Here is an 18581-nt window from a genome sequence, read left to right on the forward strand (position 1 = left end):
CACAAGGAACACAAATTCATTTAATTCAAAAATACAAAATAAAATATGATATAAATATATAAGATGTGAGACCTGGTGCTCCCTCATACTGTGGCAGGCAGAGACAAACTGTCCTATAAGAATGCAGATTTCTTTATATTCCCCGAGTTGTATTTTTACATTTTCATTTGCTTTTTAAAAAATTGAGGATTTTCTCTCTTTCTCTTTTTTCAGAAACACCAACATGCCTAACTGGGGCGGAGGAAACAAGTGGTCGGCGTTGCGGGGTGGGCGGTTGTATCACGCTGAGAGGTGCAGTGTGACGGAAAGAGCTTCCACAAGTCTGCTTCCTCTGCAGTGAGTAAAGCTTCACCTCCTCCTTAATATCTGTGTTCGTTCGTTTTCAGTATCTTGTGAAAGGAGCACAGCTGTTTATCCTGAGGGAAATCACATCAGGTTCTCCCTCGTTACTGGGGGTCTTCAGTATGTTGTGAAGGATTCAAAACTATTCTTATATTGAACTCCTCTAGGCCACTGGCATGAAAGTGGAGTAAAGTGTGTGATTAGGAGAGTTTAATATTAAGAGCAGGGGGGTCAAACTCAAATACACAGTGGCCAACATTAAAAAATGGGTACTAGTCGAGGGCCGGACTGGTTCAATGTTTATTGCAAAAACTTATTGAAATGAACTTATTGCACATATTAAACCTGGAACTAACAAAGCTTAAATTATTACCGTATAAAAAACAACATTAAACATTAAATAATCAGTTGCATTTCATTTCTTATGGCTCTATCTGCAGCTTAATTTCTTATGATTACATTTCTCCACAGGCCAACAACAGCTTCAAAAAAAACTATTTCCCTCAAAGAAAAACCAAACATGCCCTGTTGTTTCAAGAACAAGTGCAGAAGGAAACATCCATGTAAACTCAGTGTGCTGCTCTGTGATGCTAGTTCAAGCCAGATACTTGGCATCTCATCTTGGGTGCAAGTTCATCAATGTTTGGGGTCAGGCTCTGGAGCAGAGGAGACCCTCAGGATGGAGTGAAGGTGTGCGTGCAATATACCGGCGGGGCCAGATCTAATAGTAATTAGAAATTATCCTGCGGGCCGAAATTAAATCCACCAAGGGCCTGATTTGGGCCCCCGGGCCTTGAGTTTGACACATGTTGCATTAGAGGTTATATCGACTGACTGCAATAAAGTAAACACACAAATGGCAATTGTAAGACAAACAGGATGCTAAACTTGCACAAATAAACACCAAATCCAACATCTGAATATTCTTAAGAATCTAAAGCTCTTTTTAAAAGCGTTTAATTTGCATTATGCAATTATATGAACACTAAATCAGTGGCATTACAGTCCTAAAATGTCCTGTATGGAAATGATTTCTGGGACAATGCATCATCTAACAAAAGGAGTTATCATATGTTTAAAATAGAAAACTGAAAGTGAGCATTATGTTTCTGTCCCTTTCTTATTCTGTAATTGTATATTTTGTACTTTTAATGCTCAATAAAATATATATTTAAAAAAAGAGTTATCATGACAGGACTGGACGTACTGAGACAAACACAAATCTGGATAAACTGTAATCTTTAAACCCAAAACTGTATGCCTTTTCCCACTATTTTAATATTTGTTCCTACACTTGACATTTTAAAGGTCACCTATCATGCTATTTTTAGGCAATAGCATAGGTCTCAGATATATACAAATGTATAAAAAACATGTCTATGAAGTGTTTTGCTCAAAATAACCAAACAGATCACCCATTCTAGCCATGCCTCATATCCCTCTATTTCACTTCCTGTTTCAAAAGTGCTGATTTTGGGGTATAAAGCTTTAAAAAAAAATAAAATTGATAAATAAAAAAAGGAGGGGTCTGAGCTCATGCGGGACCCGGCAGCTACTGTCTAAACTAAATACTGCCGTGATGAAACGCCATATCATGGATTATCAAGGATTGTTTCTGAAACAGTATGGAGCTCAAAGGCTTTCTTCTCTCTTGCCGGGTTATACACAAGGCGAGTTCCTTTTTATTTCCTGCTTCTTCACACACATGCTCTCCAGTACAGGTTAGCTCTGAGTGTTAGCGATGCTAATGTAAACACCGACCATATTACGTCCAAAAACAGTCGGGCATTGTTTCTGATAGCAACTTTCTGATAGGGCCGTGGGTCCACATATTCAGATATTACGTCATATCGGACGCAAATCTGGATCAGCTCCGTTGTTCCCAACCCGGCCGTTTTTAGAGATTTGGGTACGGAGGAAAAGAGAGAGGGTTTTATTCTCTGACGCTGCGGTGAGTTCCCTGACAACACCGGGGACACATCTTGATGAATAGAAGACATCAAAAAGTGCATTTTGCATGATAGGTCCCCTTAAAGATGTTCCGTTGTTGTTTCAACATGCACTTTGTCAGCAGCAAACACACCTATAATGAAAAGATATGATAGAAAATGAGAGCTTCACTTTGTTTAAGACGCCGTTTCTCTGACCTTTCCCTCCGTGTTTCCTCAGTGGTCTGCAGGAGGGTTTGGGACAGCACAACGCTGGCTATCCACGACGCGGAGATCTACTGTAAGCGTAGCTACGGGAAGAAAGTACGGCCCCAAAGGATACGGATACGGTCAGGGGGCCGGGACCCTCAGCATGGACCGAGGGGAGCGGCTGGGCATCAAACTAGCAAGAGTAAGATCTGCTGCTGAGGTCATTTCAGGGAAAATGGAGCTGCTAAAAATACGCTCTGTGGTCAGAAATCCACTTGTTTTTAAATGACATATGAAGGTTTTTGAGCTATATGACGCTGTATGCAGTGAGGTATCATTCACACACTCCATCATCAGCCCATAATCCAGAGATTTAATCCAAACAAAAGTGTCCCTTATTGATCATCCAAGGTCTGTTTCCATACCATTAAAGGTCCCCCTATTTTGCAAAAATCCACTTGTTCATGTCTCTTCTACCTCAACATGTGTCCCCTCTTCTTCATGTCTCTTCTTCATCAACATGTGTCCCCTCTTCTTCATGTCTCTCTACATCAACATGTGTCCCCTTTCTTCATGTCTCTTCTACATCAACATGTGTCCCCTCTTCTTCATGTCTCTTCTACATCAACATGTGTCCCCTCTTCTTCATGTCTCTTCTTCATCAACATGTGTCCCCTCTTCTTCATGTCTCTTCTACATCAACATGTGTCCCCTCTTCTTCATGTCTCTTCTTCATCAACATGTGTCCCCTCTTCTTCATGTCTCTTCTTCATCAACATGTGTCCCCTCTTCTTCATGTCTCTTCTACATCAACATGTGTCCCCTCTTCTTCATGTCTCTTCTTCATCAACATGTGTCCCCTCTTCTCCATGTCTCTTCTACATCAACATGTGTCCCCTCTTCTTCATGTCTATTCTACATCAACATGTGTCCCCTCTTCGTCATGTCTCTTCTTCATCAACATGTGTCCTCTTCTCCATGTCTCTTCTACATCAACATGTGTCCCCTCTTCTTCATGTCTCTCTTACATCAACATGTGTCCCTCTTCTTCATGTCTCTTCTACATCAACATGTGTCCCCTCTTCTTCATGTCTCTTCTTCATCAACATGTGTCCCCTCTTCTTCATGTCTCTTCTACATCAACATGTGTCCCCTCTTCTTCATGTCTCTTCTACATCAACATGTGTCCCCTCTTCTTCATGTCTCTTCTACATACATGTGTCCCCTCTTCTTCATGTCTCTTCTACATCACATGTGTCCCCTCTTCTTCATGTCTCTTCTACATCAACATGTGTCCCCTCTTCTTCATGTCTCTTCTTCATCAACATGTGTCCCCTCTTCTTCATGTCTCTTCTACATCAACATGTGTCCCCTCTTCTTCATGTCTCTTCTACATCAACATGTGTCCCCTCTTCTTCATGTCTCTTCTACATCAACATGTGTCCCCTCTTCTCATGTCTCTTCTACATCAACATGTGTCCCCTCTTCTTCATGTCTCTTCTACATCAACATGTGTCCCCTCTTCTTCATGTCTCTTCTTCATCAACATGTGTCCCCTCTTCTTCATGTCTCTTCTACATCAACATGTGTCCCCTCTTCTACATCAACATGTGTCCCCTCTTCTTCATGTCTCTTCTACATCAACATGTGTCCCCTCTTCTTCATGTCTCTTCTACATCAACATGTGTCCCCTCTTCTTCATGTCTCTTCTTCATCAACATGTGTCCCCTCTTCTCATGTCTCTTCTACATCAACATGTGTCCCCTCTTCTTCATGTCTCTTCTACATCAACATGTGTCCCCTCTTCGTCATGTCTCTTCTCATCAACATGTGTGTCCCTTTCCATGTCTCTTCTACATCAACATGTGTCCCCTCTTCTTCATGTCTCTTCTCATCAACATGTGTCCCCTCTTCTTCATGTCTCTTCTACATCAACATGTGTCCCCTCTTCTTCATGTCTCTTCTTCATCAACATGTGTCCCCTCTTCTGTCATGTCTCTTCTACATCAACATGTGTCCCCTCTTCTTCATGTCTCTTCTACATCAACATGTGTCCCCTCTTCTTCATGTCTCTTCTACATCAACATGTGTCCCCTCTTCTCATGTCTCTTCTACATCAACATGTGTCCCCTCTTCTTCATGTCTCTTCTACATCACATGTGTCCCCTCTTTTCATGTCTCTTCTACATCACATGTGCCCCTCTTCTTCATGTCTCTTCTACATCAACATGTGTCCCCTCTTCTTCATGTCTCTTCATCAACATGTGTCCCCTCTTCTTCATGTCTCTTCTACATCAACATGTGTCCCCTCTTCTTCATGTCTCTTCTACATCAACATGTGTCCCCTCTTCTTCATGTCTCTTCTACATCAACATGTGTCCCCTCTTCCATGTCTCTTCTACATCAACATGTGTCCCCTCTTCTTCATGTCTCTTCTACATCAACATGTGTCCCCTCTTCTTCATGTCTCTTCTTCATCAACATGTGTCCCCTCTTCTTCATGTCTCTTCTACATCAACATGTGTCCCCTCTTCTACATCAACATGTGTCCCCTCTTCTTCATGTCTCTTCTACATCAACATGTGTCCCCTCTTCTTCATGTCTCTTCTACATCAACATGTGTCCCCTCTTCTTCATGTCTCTTCTACATCAACATGTGTCCCCTCTTCTTCATGTCTCTTCTACATCAACATGTGTCCCCTCTTCTTCATGTCTCTTCTACATCAACATGTGTCCCCTCTTCTTCATGTCTCTTCTACATCAACATGTGTCCCCTCTTCTTCATGTCTCTTCTACATCAACATGTGTCCCCTTTCTTCATGTCTCTTCTACATCAACATGTGTCCCCTCTTCTTCATGTCTCTTCTACATCAACATGTGTCCCCTCTTCTTCATGTCTCTTCTACATCAACATGTGTCCCCTCTTCTCATGTCTCTTCTACATCAACATGTGTCCCCTCTTCTTCATGTCTCTTCTACATCAACATGTGTCCCCTCTTCTTCATGTCTCTTCTACATCAACATGTGTCCCCTCTTCTTCATGTCTCTTCTACATCAACATGTGTCCCCTCTTCTTCATGTCTCTTCTACATCAACATGTGTCCCCTCTTCTTCATGTCTCTTCTACATCAACATGTGTCCCCTCTTCCTTCATGTCTCTTCTACATCACATGTGTCCCCTCTTCTCATGTCTCTTCTACATCAACATGTGTCCCCTCTGTGTAGAAGAGACTCGAAAGTTTCAGGAACAAAGATTCTCTCTCTTTTTGTCCTGATCCATTTATATAAAACCTGTCTGAAAATGAGCTGATCAGATTGTGGCCACTTTATGATGTCATAAATGATTTTTTGGCTTGTGTAACCATTAGCCAATCACCAACCAAGGGTAATGCTATGCTGCAATGATCTGTTGGTGTTTGGAGCCAAACAGAGACATTTTTGTATATATCTGGAGACCTATAATATATTGATGAAAAACAGTAAATAGGGGACCTTTAAGTGTGGCACAGTCAGAGGACAGTGGATTAAACACCAGTGTGTCGTTTCCCTAGCCGTGATCCTGTCACTTAAAGCTTTCAAGACTTGGATAGTACAGTAACCCTTAGGCTATGACCATCATGAAACAGAAATATTGAGTATAGTGGGACTTACTGTTTCCATCATTGGGGGTTTCAGGAATAACCAACCTCCCACAGAAGGAAGGAGCTAAAAGTGGGAAAGGAAAAGCGTGAGCATTTCAAAAAGAGACCTTAAGAAACGGGTCATTTTTCTCATTGAAACAAACAAAGAAATTGAGAAAAATGACGATGCATCCCTGTCTGTCTCGTACTGCCTGAACCACACATCTTATATAATGACATATTGTCTTCTGTTTTATTAAACCCTGCTCTGCTGCTGGTATTGATCTAACAGGCTGGGCTACTCCCACCTGTAGAGTGGAATACGCTCACACACACACACGATGCTCACACACACACACATCTCGCTGTATGAGTCCTCAGCTGAACAGTGTTATGAAAGAGTTTCATTATGTAAGCAGCTCTCTGGGCACAAAGGGCCTCTTTCAGGGGCCCCTGGTCACCGCCTCTGATAAACAACACTGACCTGTTCACTTCCCACCAACACAAGAGCCTTGTTTGCTAGGTTTCTGTTTAAGAAATACACAACTAAAGTATTACCAGTGCAGAAATGTTTGGGTGAATGAGTTTTTCAGAAGATCAAGGTTGAAGCACAGAAAGAGGTTCACTTTTATTGTGAAAATGGAAGTTCAAGGTTCACATGATCTAATCTAAAGTGCAATATAAACGCTTTTGCTGTCTGTTTTAAACGACAGCTAATAAGACATATATTTTTAGATTAGCGCTTTTTATTAGCGACACCCTCCTTTTAAATGGTCTCTCAGTCTTACGGCCCGTCCACACGGCGGCGTGCGTTGAAGCCTTCAACGCTTCTGCCCATTCACTTAAATGGGGTGACGTCACACTTTGCCGAACATGCATTGTGGGAGCGTCGCCTCGCGTTGCTGTTCAATGTTCAACTTTTGAAGCTTCGACGGAAGCGTCAAGCCAATCAAATCATATGCCAGTACAAGCTCTAGCCAATCAAACCGTGTGCTTGTGTGTCCGGCAGAGTTCCCGTTAGAAGAGTTTTTTGCCGGTCAACATGTCCGTTAAAGTTTACCGGGTGAGGCCACAAGTATAGCGCAGCATTATGCATTTGTTTACATGCCCACCGGAACCCCGAGGCATTACCAACAGATCAACGCACAATCAACCCATACAGGACATCTCTTTCTCCCGTGTTAGACATTAGAATTGACTATTCTTGTCTGTCACATAAGTGGCGCAACTGATGTGGTATTGCGCTAAGGGGAAATTATTTTGACCGGACATTTTGACCAGAGAGATTTAGATTTGCCGGTCTTCAGCATATTTGCCGGTCATAGTCCGGTAATTACCGGCTAACGGGAACTCTGGTGTCCGGGGCGGGAGGTTCATGTGATTGGTTGTTGGTCGAGCTTCAGACACGCCACCGGCAAGCTTCAACACACGCCGCCGTGTGGACGCTGCGTTAGTACTTTTATATGTTTTATTATTTTATAGGTCTTAAAGGGTTATATCTTATGTTAGTTATTCAACAGTTTTAATAGCAACATTCCCTTTTTTAACGTTTTCTTTAATATTTTTAATTGTTTCACCCTTATTACATTATGACATTTTTATTACTATTATCTTTTATATTTACTTATTTATGGGTTTATATTGTTGGGCAATCAATTCAGTTGTCTGAGAGGAATCATTATTTATTTTATTGTATTTTAAGTGTTTATATCATACCTTTGACCTCCTTGTGTCTCCTGATCAAATGTTATATTTAGCTGCATGTACCTTTTAAAGTTCTTTAAAATGATAGTAAACAAGAGCAATTTCTTGTTGTGTATTTTTACTTGTGATGTGTCATGTTGTAAAGCACTTTGAGCTTGCATGTGTTTTATGAAAAGTGCTATATAAATAGAGCTTTATTATTATTATTATTGTTTTCCGGCAGGACACACATTCACAACAACACCCACCACCAACCCAAACCCGTCCAAATTCGGCCCAGAGTTTTGGAGGTTCGGAGAAATGTGGCCGATGTGGAGACTCTGTGTTCGCAGCGGAGAAGATCATGGGGGGCGGGAAAGGGAGGGATTCTGACGATGTTTGTGACATTTCTTTAAAGGTCACCTATCATCTATTTGTGAGGGCAATAGCATAGGTCTCAGATATATAAAAATATATAAAAAAACATGTCTATGAAGTGTTTTGCTCAAAATACCAAACAGATCACCCATTCTCAATAAAGCTAGCATGCCTCATATCCCTCTATTTCACTTCCTGTGTCAAAAGTGCTGATTTGGGGTATAAAATACAAATTAAAAAAATTGATTAAATAAAAAAGTAGGGGTCTGAGCTCATGGGGGACCCAGCAGCTACTGTCTAAAAGACTTAATACTATTACTGCCGTGATGAAGACGCCATATCATGGATTATCAAGGATTCTTTCTGAACAGTATGGAGCTCAAAGGCTTTCTCTCCTTGCCGGTTATACCACAAGGTGAGTTCCTTTTTATTTCCTTCTTCTTCACACACATGCTCTCCAGTACAGGTTAGCTCTGAGTGTTAGCGATGCTAATGTAAACACCGACCCATATTACGTCCAAAACAGTCGGGCATTGTTCTGATAGGCAACGTTCTGATAGGGGCACCGGGGGTCCACATTCAGATATGAACGTCATAATCGGCACGCAAACATCTGGGGAAAAATCAGCTCCGTTGTTCCCCTCCCTGCCCCGTTTTTAGAGATTTGGGGTAACGGAGGAAAAGAAGAGAGGGTTTTTATATATTTCTGACGCTGCGTGAGTTTCCCTAGACACACACGCGGGGATCACATGTTGATGTAGAGAAGAACAATCAAAAACTGCAATTTTGGCATGATAGGAAGTCGCCCTTTAAAAAAAGTATAAGTAAAGACTTGAGAGGTGTGTCAGTAGATGTTATCTGTGGAGGAAGTCTTACACAACAAAATCGGTCACAGGGGAGCACAAATATTTCCTGTTCGTTAAGTGTGTTCCTCTGTAGCTGAAGGCATGTAATACAATCATACATTAGCGTGTATTACTGCAGCTGGTAATGCATTCTAAACCTGTGATGTGTTTAAGGAGGACATTCAAAATGGTTAAAGAACGAATCACATATGCCGGGAGAAAACAATCAGCTGTTATCATCTGTAAAATAACTTCAAACACAACATCTTTTCCTGTCTGTAAATGAATGTATATTTAGCGTAAAAGCATGACTTAAAAAGCTGTAACATTAAGTCCTCTTTCTCCTCGTAGCCATGGCATAAGAACTGTTTCCGCTGTGCAAAATGTGGCAAAAGCCTGGAGTCGACCACTCAGACGGAGAAAAGACGGAGGAGATCTACTGCAAAGGTGAGATACTGAGAGAGAGGGCAAAAAGTACACACATCCCTTTACTCAAGTAGAAGTACAGATACTCATGTTTTAAAATACTCTGGTGAAAGTAGAAGTACTGACTAAATTCTTTACTCAAGTAAAAGTAAGAGGCTTTGAAATGTACTTCAGTAAAAAGTACCCATAACTAGCAGCTGTTTTAAAGAGTACCTGACCTCCCTTTATATAATAGAACAATAATGTCATTGTTAGCTAATGAATGTTTACATGCTGAAACAAACGGCAACATGACAACGTTTTCATTGGTCCCTCTTCTTTAGAGAAGACCAGGAAATGATGGATACACGGATCGTGTTCAAATCAATAGGCACCGCAATGACTCTAAATAATAATGATCACGCCACCAAACACACATTCAACTAAAGGAACCAGCCTGTTTGGAAAAATGTGAGAAGTAGAAAGTACAGGTATTTGTGTTCAACAATGAAGAAGTAGAAAGTACAGGTATTTGGGTTCAACATGTAAGAAGTAGAAAGTACAGGTATTTGTGTTCAACATGTAAGAAGTAGAAAGTACAGGTATTGTGTTCACATGTAAGAAGTAGAAAGTACAGGTATTTGTGTCAACATGTAAGAAGTAGAAAGTACAGGTATTTGTGTTCAACATGTAAGAAGTAGAAAGTACAGGTATTTGGGTTCAACATGTAAGAAGTAGAAAGTACAGGTATTTGTAGTTTTCAACATGTAAGAAGTAGAAAGTACAGGTATTTGTGTTCAACAGTAAGAAGTAGAAAGTAAAGGTATTTTTGTTCAAATGTAAGACACAGTAGAAAGTACAGGTATTTGTGTTCAAAATGTAAGAAGTAGAAAGTACAGGTATTTGTGTTCAACATGTTAAGAAGTAGAAAGTACAGGTATTTGTGTTCAACATGTAAGAAGTCAAAGTAAAAAGTATTCAGAAAAATTAGAAGTAGTGGAGTAAGTACTGATACCAGAAACATGTACTTAAGTACAGTAACGAAGTATTTTGTTCTCCACTACTTCACTCCTCTGGATACTGATACACATGCAGAGATACAGGTGTGTTATTATGGCGTGTAGAGATAGAGGAAGAGTTCTCTGCCTCACACAGAGCTGCTTCCTGTCCTCCTCCCTCCTCTTCCTCCGCTTTAACAGAACCAGACGTCAGCAGATGTTTTGCTGCATGTCATAAAGAACCTTGGACTGATGAGGAGGAATGTTTCTGTGAGTCAGAGGGTTCGTAACATCCTGACTCTAAACAGCAGCTGCATGTGTTGGGATGTGACCTTTGCAAAAGAAAAAGAAACTAAAGGTCTTTAACAAAGACCTAAACCAGGCTTGGGAGTAACAGATTACATGTAACAGGTAACTGTGTTCCCTTACAGTTACTATAACTCAGATTACTACGACTTTACAAATGTGTGAATCAGAAGAGGCCTGAAACAACCCTTAAAGGAGAGGTATCATGGCCATTTCTACTGATCATAGTTCCATTGTTGAGGTCTATAGAATAGATTTATATTGTTCAATGTTCCAAACTCACATTGTTTCTCTCATACAGCATCTCTGTATAGTATGTGTATTCACTCTCTGTCCTAAACGGCTTGTTGGAGCTCCTGCCCCCCCCCTCCCTGTGAGCCCAGTGTACTCTGATTGGTCGGGACGTTGCGAGGCTCGTTGCTGCTGCGAGGAGCGGACAGGTTTCCGGGTCGGCGATACCGCGAGAACAAGCGAGAAACTCATCCTGAGCACACACAAACACTCACAGCCGAAGTAAAAACAATAAGTGTGGCTTGATATTGAGTAAGAAAAGGTTTTATAACGCTGTGAGAATGGGTCTGCGGAGAGCATTTCTCGCGACCCCAACTCGTCATTACCCAGCGTTCAGGGGGCTCTATGCAAGTCAATGGGGACTCCCTGTTAGTTAGCCAAGGGATCCAGAGGCCTGTACTACGAAGCCGGATTTTCCTAACCTGGATATGTTGAGTTAGCCGGTTGGCCCAATCCAAAACATACGCGCTCTCGCTAAACTGTACTACGACGCTGGTTATGAAGTGGATCGCTCAAGCCAGCCGTGTCCTATCTAGTTAGGTGCGCGTTCACATGAAAGGGGTGGTATTTGAGCATTCGACCAATCTCAAACACGGACAAGCGTACTGACAGCGCAGCGTCATACTTCCTGAATGAAAAGTGACTTTATATTAGTCAAATATGAGAAGTTAAACTTTAAACATCCATGACTTAAACACTTTATTCCAGGATAAAAGCCACATAGCTGCACCTGCAAGGTGAATACAGCTGGTAAAGAAAAAGTGTTGAAATGCGTACATTAACAGGTTTATGAAATCACTGCCCCAAGACACGAGTGGATCTGACTTTAATTACATTTGACTCGAGTGTTTCGTCAACTTAATGTGTTGCTTAAAATAATAATTCTGCATACAGTATGTGACACTGTGAGTGTTGGCACGGCCAGATACGGCTCAGCTGACTCAGATAAGGAAATATATGATACATTATGATGTGATATGATATGAATGATAATGGGACACATCTACGTCTGCACTCACAGTGCCGCGGACTGTACTTAATGTTACTCTGATCCGGTTACTTATGTTGTGGCAGATATTTAAGTAAGCTTTCTTAACGCTAATGTTATAATAGTCAGATTGCTCTGAAGATGGGAGGGGATATTCTATTCATTTTCACGTTCACACAGTCAGTTGATTTTTGCCGGCTGTCTTTCCTGCAACGGCAGTTTTTTCTGTATTTCCTCTATCCTGTAATATGACTTGATCGCTTTAAAACTCCGCACACACGGAGCTCTGATTGGTCAGCAGGCGGTGCTTCACTGAGTTGATCTCTTAGCCTGCCACCTAACCTGCTCCGGAGGAGGTTAGCCGCTCAGCATAAGTTACACATGGAGATCTAGCCCCGCTAAAAAGAGAACCAGCGTCTTAGGACCGGAAAGCCCGAGTTTTCCCTGAAGTCAGCCGGCTAAGAGAAAATCCGGATTCGTAGTACAGGCGTCCTCAGATGTGTGAGGTGGTCCAAGGATGGTCCATTTGGGCCAATCCGGTCATTTGTTGTTGATTTGGTGTTCACACGTCACAGAACCCAAGAAGTAAACAATGGAAAAAGAGAAATGTCCAACGAGGCGTTCTGGTGGCAGCACAGACCAGGTCTTTTCTGTGTTAGAGTTTACTCGCTACAGGGTGTACTTTGAGGGTTTGTGACTCTGCAGACCGTTTACATGCAGAAAACCTTCATAACACACAAGGGGACGGGTCATAACCAGAAAAGCATGACATGGGACCTTTAAACTATAAACACACCTGAAACATGTGCTGAACTTATATTGTACTTCTTTAATATAAATGTAAACATATGACAGTAATTAATGTGTTGATAAGCCCAAAGTTCAGTCAATTAAGCTGCCAACATTTTGTCACAAAATCAAAGAAAGCCTATTAATGGAAAGCTGGTCCTTTCTTAATGCAAGAAAAATAACCTTCATTTGATTTATTTTGCTAACTTAATTTATGAGGAAATGTGTACCTCAACTCTAGCGAGGGGCCCAGCCCTTCGTATAACTTTCTGTATGTGACCCTCAAGGAAAGATGTTTTGGACATCCCTGGTGTGTAGGCTACTGCCGGCAAGTCTTCCTACAAATACACACATTTTGAACGTTTAACTAGTTGTAAGGAAACCGTTTTGGAACAATACAGTCTGCAGCTTGATAATGTGTCTTTCTATCCTCTGAAACAACCCTTGCAGCACTGTGCAGTGTGTGAGCTGAAAGCTGTGTGTTCAACTAAATTAGAGCATTTTCTGTCAGCTCAGATTTGATTTTTGCTTTTTTAAATGCCGTACGTGCTCATGTGTTTCAATGTTGGTGTATTGGCTAGTCTTCCTTAAATACACACACTTTGAATGTGTTACTAGTTGTGAATGTAAGGAAACAAAGTGCAGCTTGTCATTGTTTTATTTACATCCTCCGTTTCCTCTGCAGCTTGTTACGCTAGAACTTCGGACCTAAAGGCTTCGGTTACGGTCAGGGAGCCGGAGCTCTGGTCCAACGCTCAGTGAAGAGAGATCCTGATGTTTTCATCCACCGTGAACAAAAAACAGCTTTCTTTTCATCCATCATTAACAGTTTTTTTTCGTCCATAAACAGCTTTTTTTTTCGTCCATCATGAACAAAAAAAAACTGCTTTTTTCGTCCATGTACAAAAACGAGCGTTTTTTTCCGTCCATCATGAACAAAAAACAGCATTATTTCCCTTGTGTTTCCTCTCTTAGGTGCTCATGACACGAATAAAAACATTACCAAACTCCACATTTGACTGTATTTTATTATTAAAGCCATTAAAACTGAACCATGCCCATATGTTTACATCTGAAGCGGAGTTACAGTGATGTCTGAAGGTGGGCAGAGAGGCACTGGAGATGATTATGTGCTTAACCTTTTTTTTCCTACTTGATTTGTATTATCCCCACATGATAGGAGTGAGAGGGGGGGGGGGGGACGAACAGAGTTTTCAGGCTGCTGGAAGAACTAGTGAGGACTGAGTTTGTGTCCTGGATGAGAGTGCTGAACTCTGCCCGGAAACAAACAAAACAAGCCCGCGTTTTCCTCCCGTCACTAAAGAGGCATCACAAACAACCCATGTGGTCCGTTACTGATTCTGATATGAAACCATGACCCTTGAAACTTTAAAGCACACATAAACCAGCTCAGAAATGACATCAGTGTTTGGTTAGCCAGAGTGAAATGATGAATAATCCTCCGTCTGATGATGCAAACATGAGGCCCAATAATGTCCGGAGGCCTTAATGTAATATAACCTCCCTTTATACTTAAAAACTATTGCATGAAACACAGCTTTTTAGAAAACCAACACAAAAAGGAATCGGCGTTTGCCTTAGTTCTCTAGTGTCTTTGCTTTACAATTTGTACATCCAGTGGTGTAACAAACCCAGCGATATATAACGTAGGGATTTTAAAATAAAAAACCCCCTTCAAGGATGACTACACAAGCATGGGACATTCAAATATATCACACACTTGTACACGAGGGCTGGAAGAAAACAAATCCCACTAAGAAACACACTGGATTTGAGATTTTTAAAAAGAAAACAAGACGTAAAATGAACGGTATGCAGAAAAGTACTTGCAAATACTTAACATTCACTTATAACAGACACGTGGCTCGCCGGGCTGTCACCATGGCGATGATTATGGGCTGGGGTGTCGAACATGCAGTGATTTTCGGGCAGAGGGGAGGGGGGTAAAATGCCTATAGACAGCAGTGTGGGACGTCACTAAAAGCCAGACAGTCACTTCTTCTTCTCTCAGTTTGGTTTGAAGAAATCCCCTTTTTACCAGCTCATAGAGTCCTGTTGTGAACACGGACACGCTGAGTATACCAACGTTTAATGATAGAAATGTAGAGTACGGGTCAACAGGACATAGAAACTGCAGGATGCTAACTAGCATATGTTGGGCAATTTGCCTAATTAGCACAAGTGGCGTCAATTAGCATATGCTGACAATAGTTCAAAATGACTTCGCTGATTTGGACAATTTTGGATTGGTTATTGAGGATGTCGAGTCCATTTCTTACATTTTCAGGACCATAAATGGCAGTTTTAACCAGAAAGTAGTCTTCTTTTTACTCTCTATGGGCTGATTTGTATACAATCTGGATCATTTGGATTCGACATATTGCTAAAAATGTGAGTTCTCTATATCCAATGGTCGCAACACTGCTCATGCTAGTCAAAATCAGTCCTCCGAGAGTACACATATGGCCACTTTTGGTTAAAACTGCCATTTTTTTTATCCTGAAAATGTCATAAATGGACTTGAAATCCTGAATAACGTCCAAAAACCACTCCAAAAAGTCATTAGCTATTGTCTGAATATGTTAGTAGATGCCAATTATACAAATTGCCCAACATATGCAAGTTAGCATCCATCAGTTTCTATGTGCTTAGGACCCGTACTATACATTTCTATCATAAGAACTTTAGGAGTTCTCAACATTTCGGGTTCACAGTGCTGGCAACTAGGAAATAAGTAAAAAAATAATCCAGGAGCACCTCAAAACTAACACTGACGAAAATAAAAACAGTTATACAGAGAGATTTATGTACAGGTGCACATTCTCAACCGTCCATCCTGCTGCTGCGGACAGGAAGTGATGGGGGGGAGGGGGGGTTAAAAAGGGAAAAGGGGGCGGGGGCATATCCTCCTCTGTAAACAATGGAAGCGTCCTGGTGTTCAGTAACAGCCAAACAAAACCAAAAAAAAAACTAAACTAAAGATCAGTGCAAAGTTTTAGGCAGACAAAAGACGAACACAAAAAAAAAAATAAGACTTTTACAGCTTTCTGAAAAAAACACACATGGAATGAACCGTCCTGTAAACGCGTCTGTCGTCCTTCGTCTTGCTAATAAATATACGCTCGATGTACCTGTCGATAAAGTTTTTTTATGGTAACTTCCCGGGCTTCCTTCCTCGTCATAAAAACCTACTGCGCTAAAAAAAAATGATGTGAAATGTAAAAATGATGGCGCTAGAACATTAATGTATAAATAGTTATAAAATAAAATATTCCTGTATCACATTGTCTGTAGGGTTTCTCTGTCACTTTAACGGTGGGTTCTGCTGAAGGGACTCATGCATTACGTTACTGCACAACAGCTGCTTTTAGAATAACCCAAAAAACTCTTCATTCCTCCAGGCAGGCTCCACCTGTAACCCAACACTTTCCCCCTATGATGAGATGTTGGCAAAACCCGGTGCAAAATCAAGAGGTTTTTTTAAAAAAGACATTCCCTTATTTCTATCATACTTAAAAACAAATTAATGTTTTTTTAAAATCAAAATCCTTCAGGCGTTACTTATCCTTTCCTGAACCATTTCAAAACATACATACAGGGCACATCAACAGGGACAACCATAAATAAGAATAAGGACAAGGTAGAGGTGGGGATTTCAGAGTGATGCTGGCCACTTTTAAGCCTCCGGGATCAAACAGAAGATTATTTTTCGTGGTGTTCCTCCCTCCTCCTCTCCTGCCTGGCAGCAACGCACCGTCCATCGGGAAAGGAGACGAGAAGCTGGAGGGGGAGCGAGTTGGAGGTACAGTAATGATGTTGTACAATAGTAGTAATAGTAGTAGAAGAAGGAGGGTAAAGGGGGGGGGGTGTGGTGTTGCCCTGTAACAGCATGCTAGTCTTGGCTGATTTTTTTTAATCTAAGTCTTTTTGATCGGTGAGGGAAGAGATGGTTTCGAATAAAGCAAAGCGCTCCCGAGAACAACATCGATCCCATATCGGTTTATTCCAATTCTTCTTCCTCTTCTTCTTCTTCTACACCAAGCTGGTATCCGGAGCCGGACGTGTCTGGTCGTACTCTATTGTGTACTGAGAGGTTCCAGTCCACCGCCACGGGCCGGATCAGGCCGCAGCAGCGCACCTCGAAGAAATCGATCAGGTTCCTGATGCATCCGTGACTAGAGACAGAGAGAGTGAGAGAGAGAGAGAGAGAGAGAGTGGAAAAAGCATCATATTAATTAAAAATAGCACCAAAACCCATTTTTTCAGACTTGCTGAGGGGTTAGTTAGTGGTGCTTCCCCCCCTTTTCCCCTTTTTCCCTTTCCTGTAGTGTGTCCTATAGGTTTTAGTGCATGTAAATGGTCTGAAAAGGCTTAAGTTTCTATCCCACACACTCTCCCCCCTGCCTAAAACGCCTCATTCGAGCCAGAAAGCTGACCAATCAGAGCAGACTGGGCTCTGGTTTCAGACAGAGGGTGAAAAGAGGTTGCTGCAGCACAGGCAGTATGAGAAAAATAAAGAGCTTTTTGAACATTAAAAACATGGAACATGTCACAGTAGAGACACTACATACTGATATACACCTGAACATCAGCAGGAGAGGACTCTTTAAAGTAGAGACACTACATACTGATATACACCTGAACATCAGCAGGACGAGGACTCTTTAAAGTATAGAGACACTACATACTGATATACACCTGAACATCAGCAGGAGAGGACTCTTTAAAGTAGAGATACTACATACTGATATACACCTGAACATCAGCAGGAGAGGACTCTTTAAAGTAGAGACACTACATACTGATATACACCTGAACATCAGCAGGAGAGGACTCTTTAAAGTAGAGACACTACATACTGAATATACACCTGAACATCAGCAGGAGAGGACTCTTTAAAGTAGAGACACTACATACTGATATACACCTGAACATCAGCAGGAGAGGACTCTTTAAAGTAGAGACACTACATACTGATATACACCTGAAACATCAGCAGGAGAGGACTCTTTAAAGTAGAGACACTACATACTGATATACACCTGAACATCAGGCAGGAGAGGACTCTTTAAATTAGAGACACTACATTACTGATATACACCTGAACATCAGCAGGAGAGGGACTCTTTAAAGTAGAGGACACTACATACTGATATACACCTGAACATCAGCAGGAGAGGACTCTTTAAAGTAGAGACACTACATACTGATATACACCTGAACATCAGCAGGAGAGGACTCTTTAAAGTAGAGACATTACATACTGATATACATCTGAACATCAGCAGGAGAGGAACTTCTTTAAAGTAGAGACACTACATACTGATATACACATATATGTTATTATCTCATTACATATATTGAGTGTATTCTAAACACCCTAATGCATCAAAAAATAACTTACTTGAAGGGGCTTTCGATGGATGTGGCTGTGACTTTAAAGTGCTTGTATCTCCGTGCGTTCATCCTCTCGTTGGTGGTGATTCCCAGAGCTGCGATCTGAAGGAGAAAGCAGCGACATTTAGCAGAGTAACAAGCATCTGTTGGGTTTTATATACATGTATGTCTGTCATTAGAACTACAAATCTATGCCCTCGTCGTCTCCTCCTGAAGGTTGTACATCTCTTGGGTATAATGACAATAAAGGATTCTATTTCTTAGTTTTAAATCCAAAATGTAGATCCAGACCTGGTAGAGCTGACACATGATGAGCACGGCGACCCCACATGAAGTGGAAAATGCCTGTTGAGGAACATCCAGAACATCCAAGGAGAGCA

General features: G+C 41.4%; 2 protein-coding genes across 2 annotated transcripts in view; one reads left to right on the forward strand and one right to left on the reverse strand.

Moving 5' to 3' along the window:
• Window positions 1–223: 223 nt before the first annotated feature.
• On the forward strand, window positions 224–13793 carry csrp2 (cysteine and glycine-rich protein 2). Its single transcript, XM_034131413.1, is given in 10 exon segments — window positions 224–284; window positions 287–319; window positions 322–336; window positions 2512–2591; window positions 2593–2682; window positions 8028–8180; window positions 9358–9423; window positions 9426–9453; window positions 13469–13477; window positions 13480–13793. Coding segments are annotated over 10 exon segments (711 nt in total). The 3' UTR covers window positions 13656–13793.
• The window catches only part of zdhhc17 (zinc finger DHHC-type palmitoyltransferase 17), a 27402-nt gene continuing 22614 nt past the window's right edge, over window positions 13794–18581 (reverse strand). Inside the window, 7 exon segments of the mRNA XM_034131412.1 lie at window positions 13794–16867; window positions 16870–16899; window positions 16901–16979; window positions 18209–18303; window positions 18493–18525; window positions 18527–18547; window positions 18549–18581. The exon segment at window positions 18549–18581 is cut by the window's right edge and continues 30 nt beyond it. Of these exon segments, the coding sequence (XP_033987303.1) occupies window positions 16805–16867; window positions 16870–16899; window positions 16901–16979; window positions 18209–18303; window positions 18493–18525; window positions 18527–18547; window positions 18549–18581 (354 nt within the window). The 3' untranslated portion in view covers window positions 13794–16804.

Source organism: Trematomus bernacchii, unplaced genomic scaffold, assembly GCF_902827165.1.
Source record: "Trematomus bernacchii unplaced genomic scaffold, fTreBer1.1, whole genome shotgun sequence".
In the NCBI taxonomy this organism is placed as follows: Eukaryota; Metazoa; Chordata; class Actinopteri; order Perciformes; family Nototheniidae; genus Trematomus; species Trematomus bernacchii.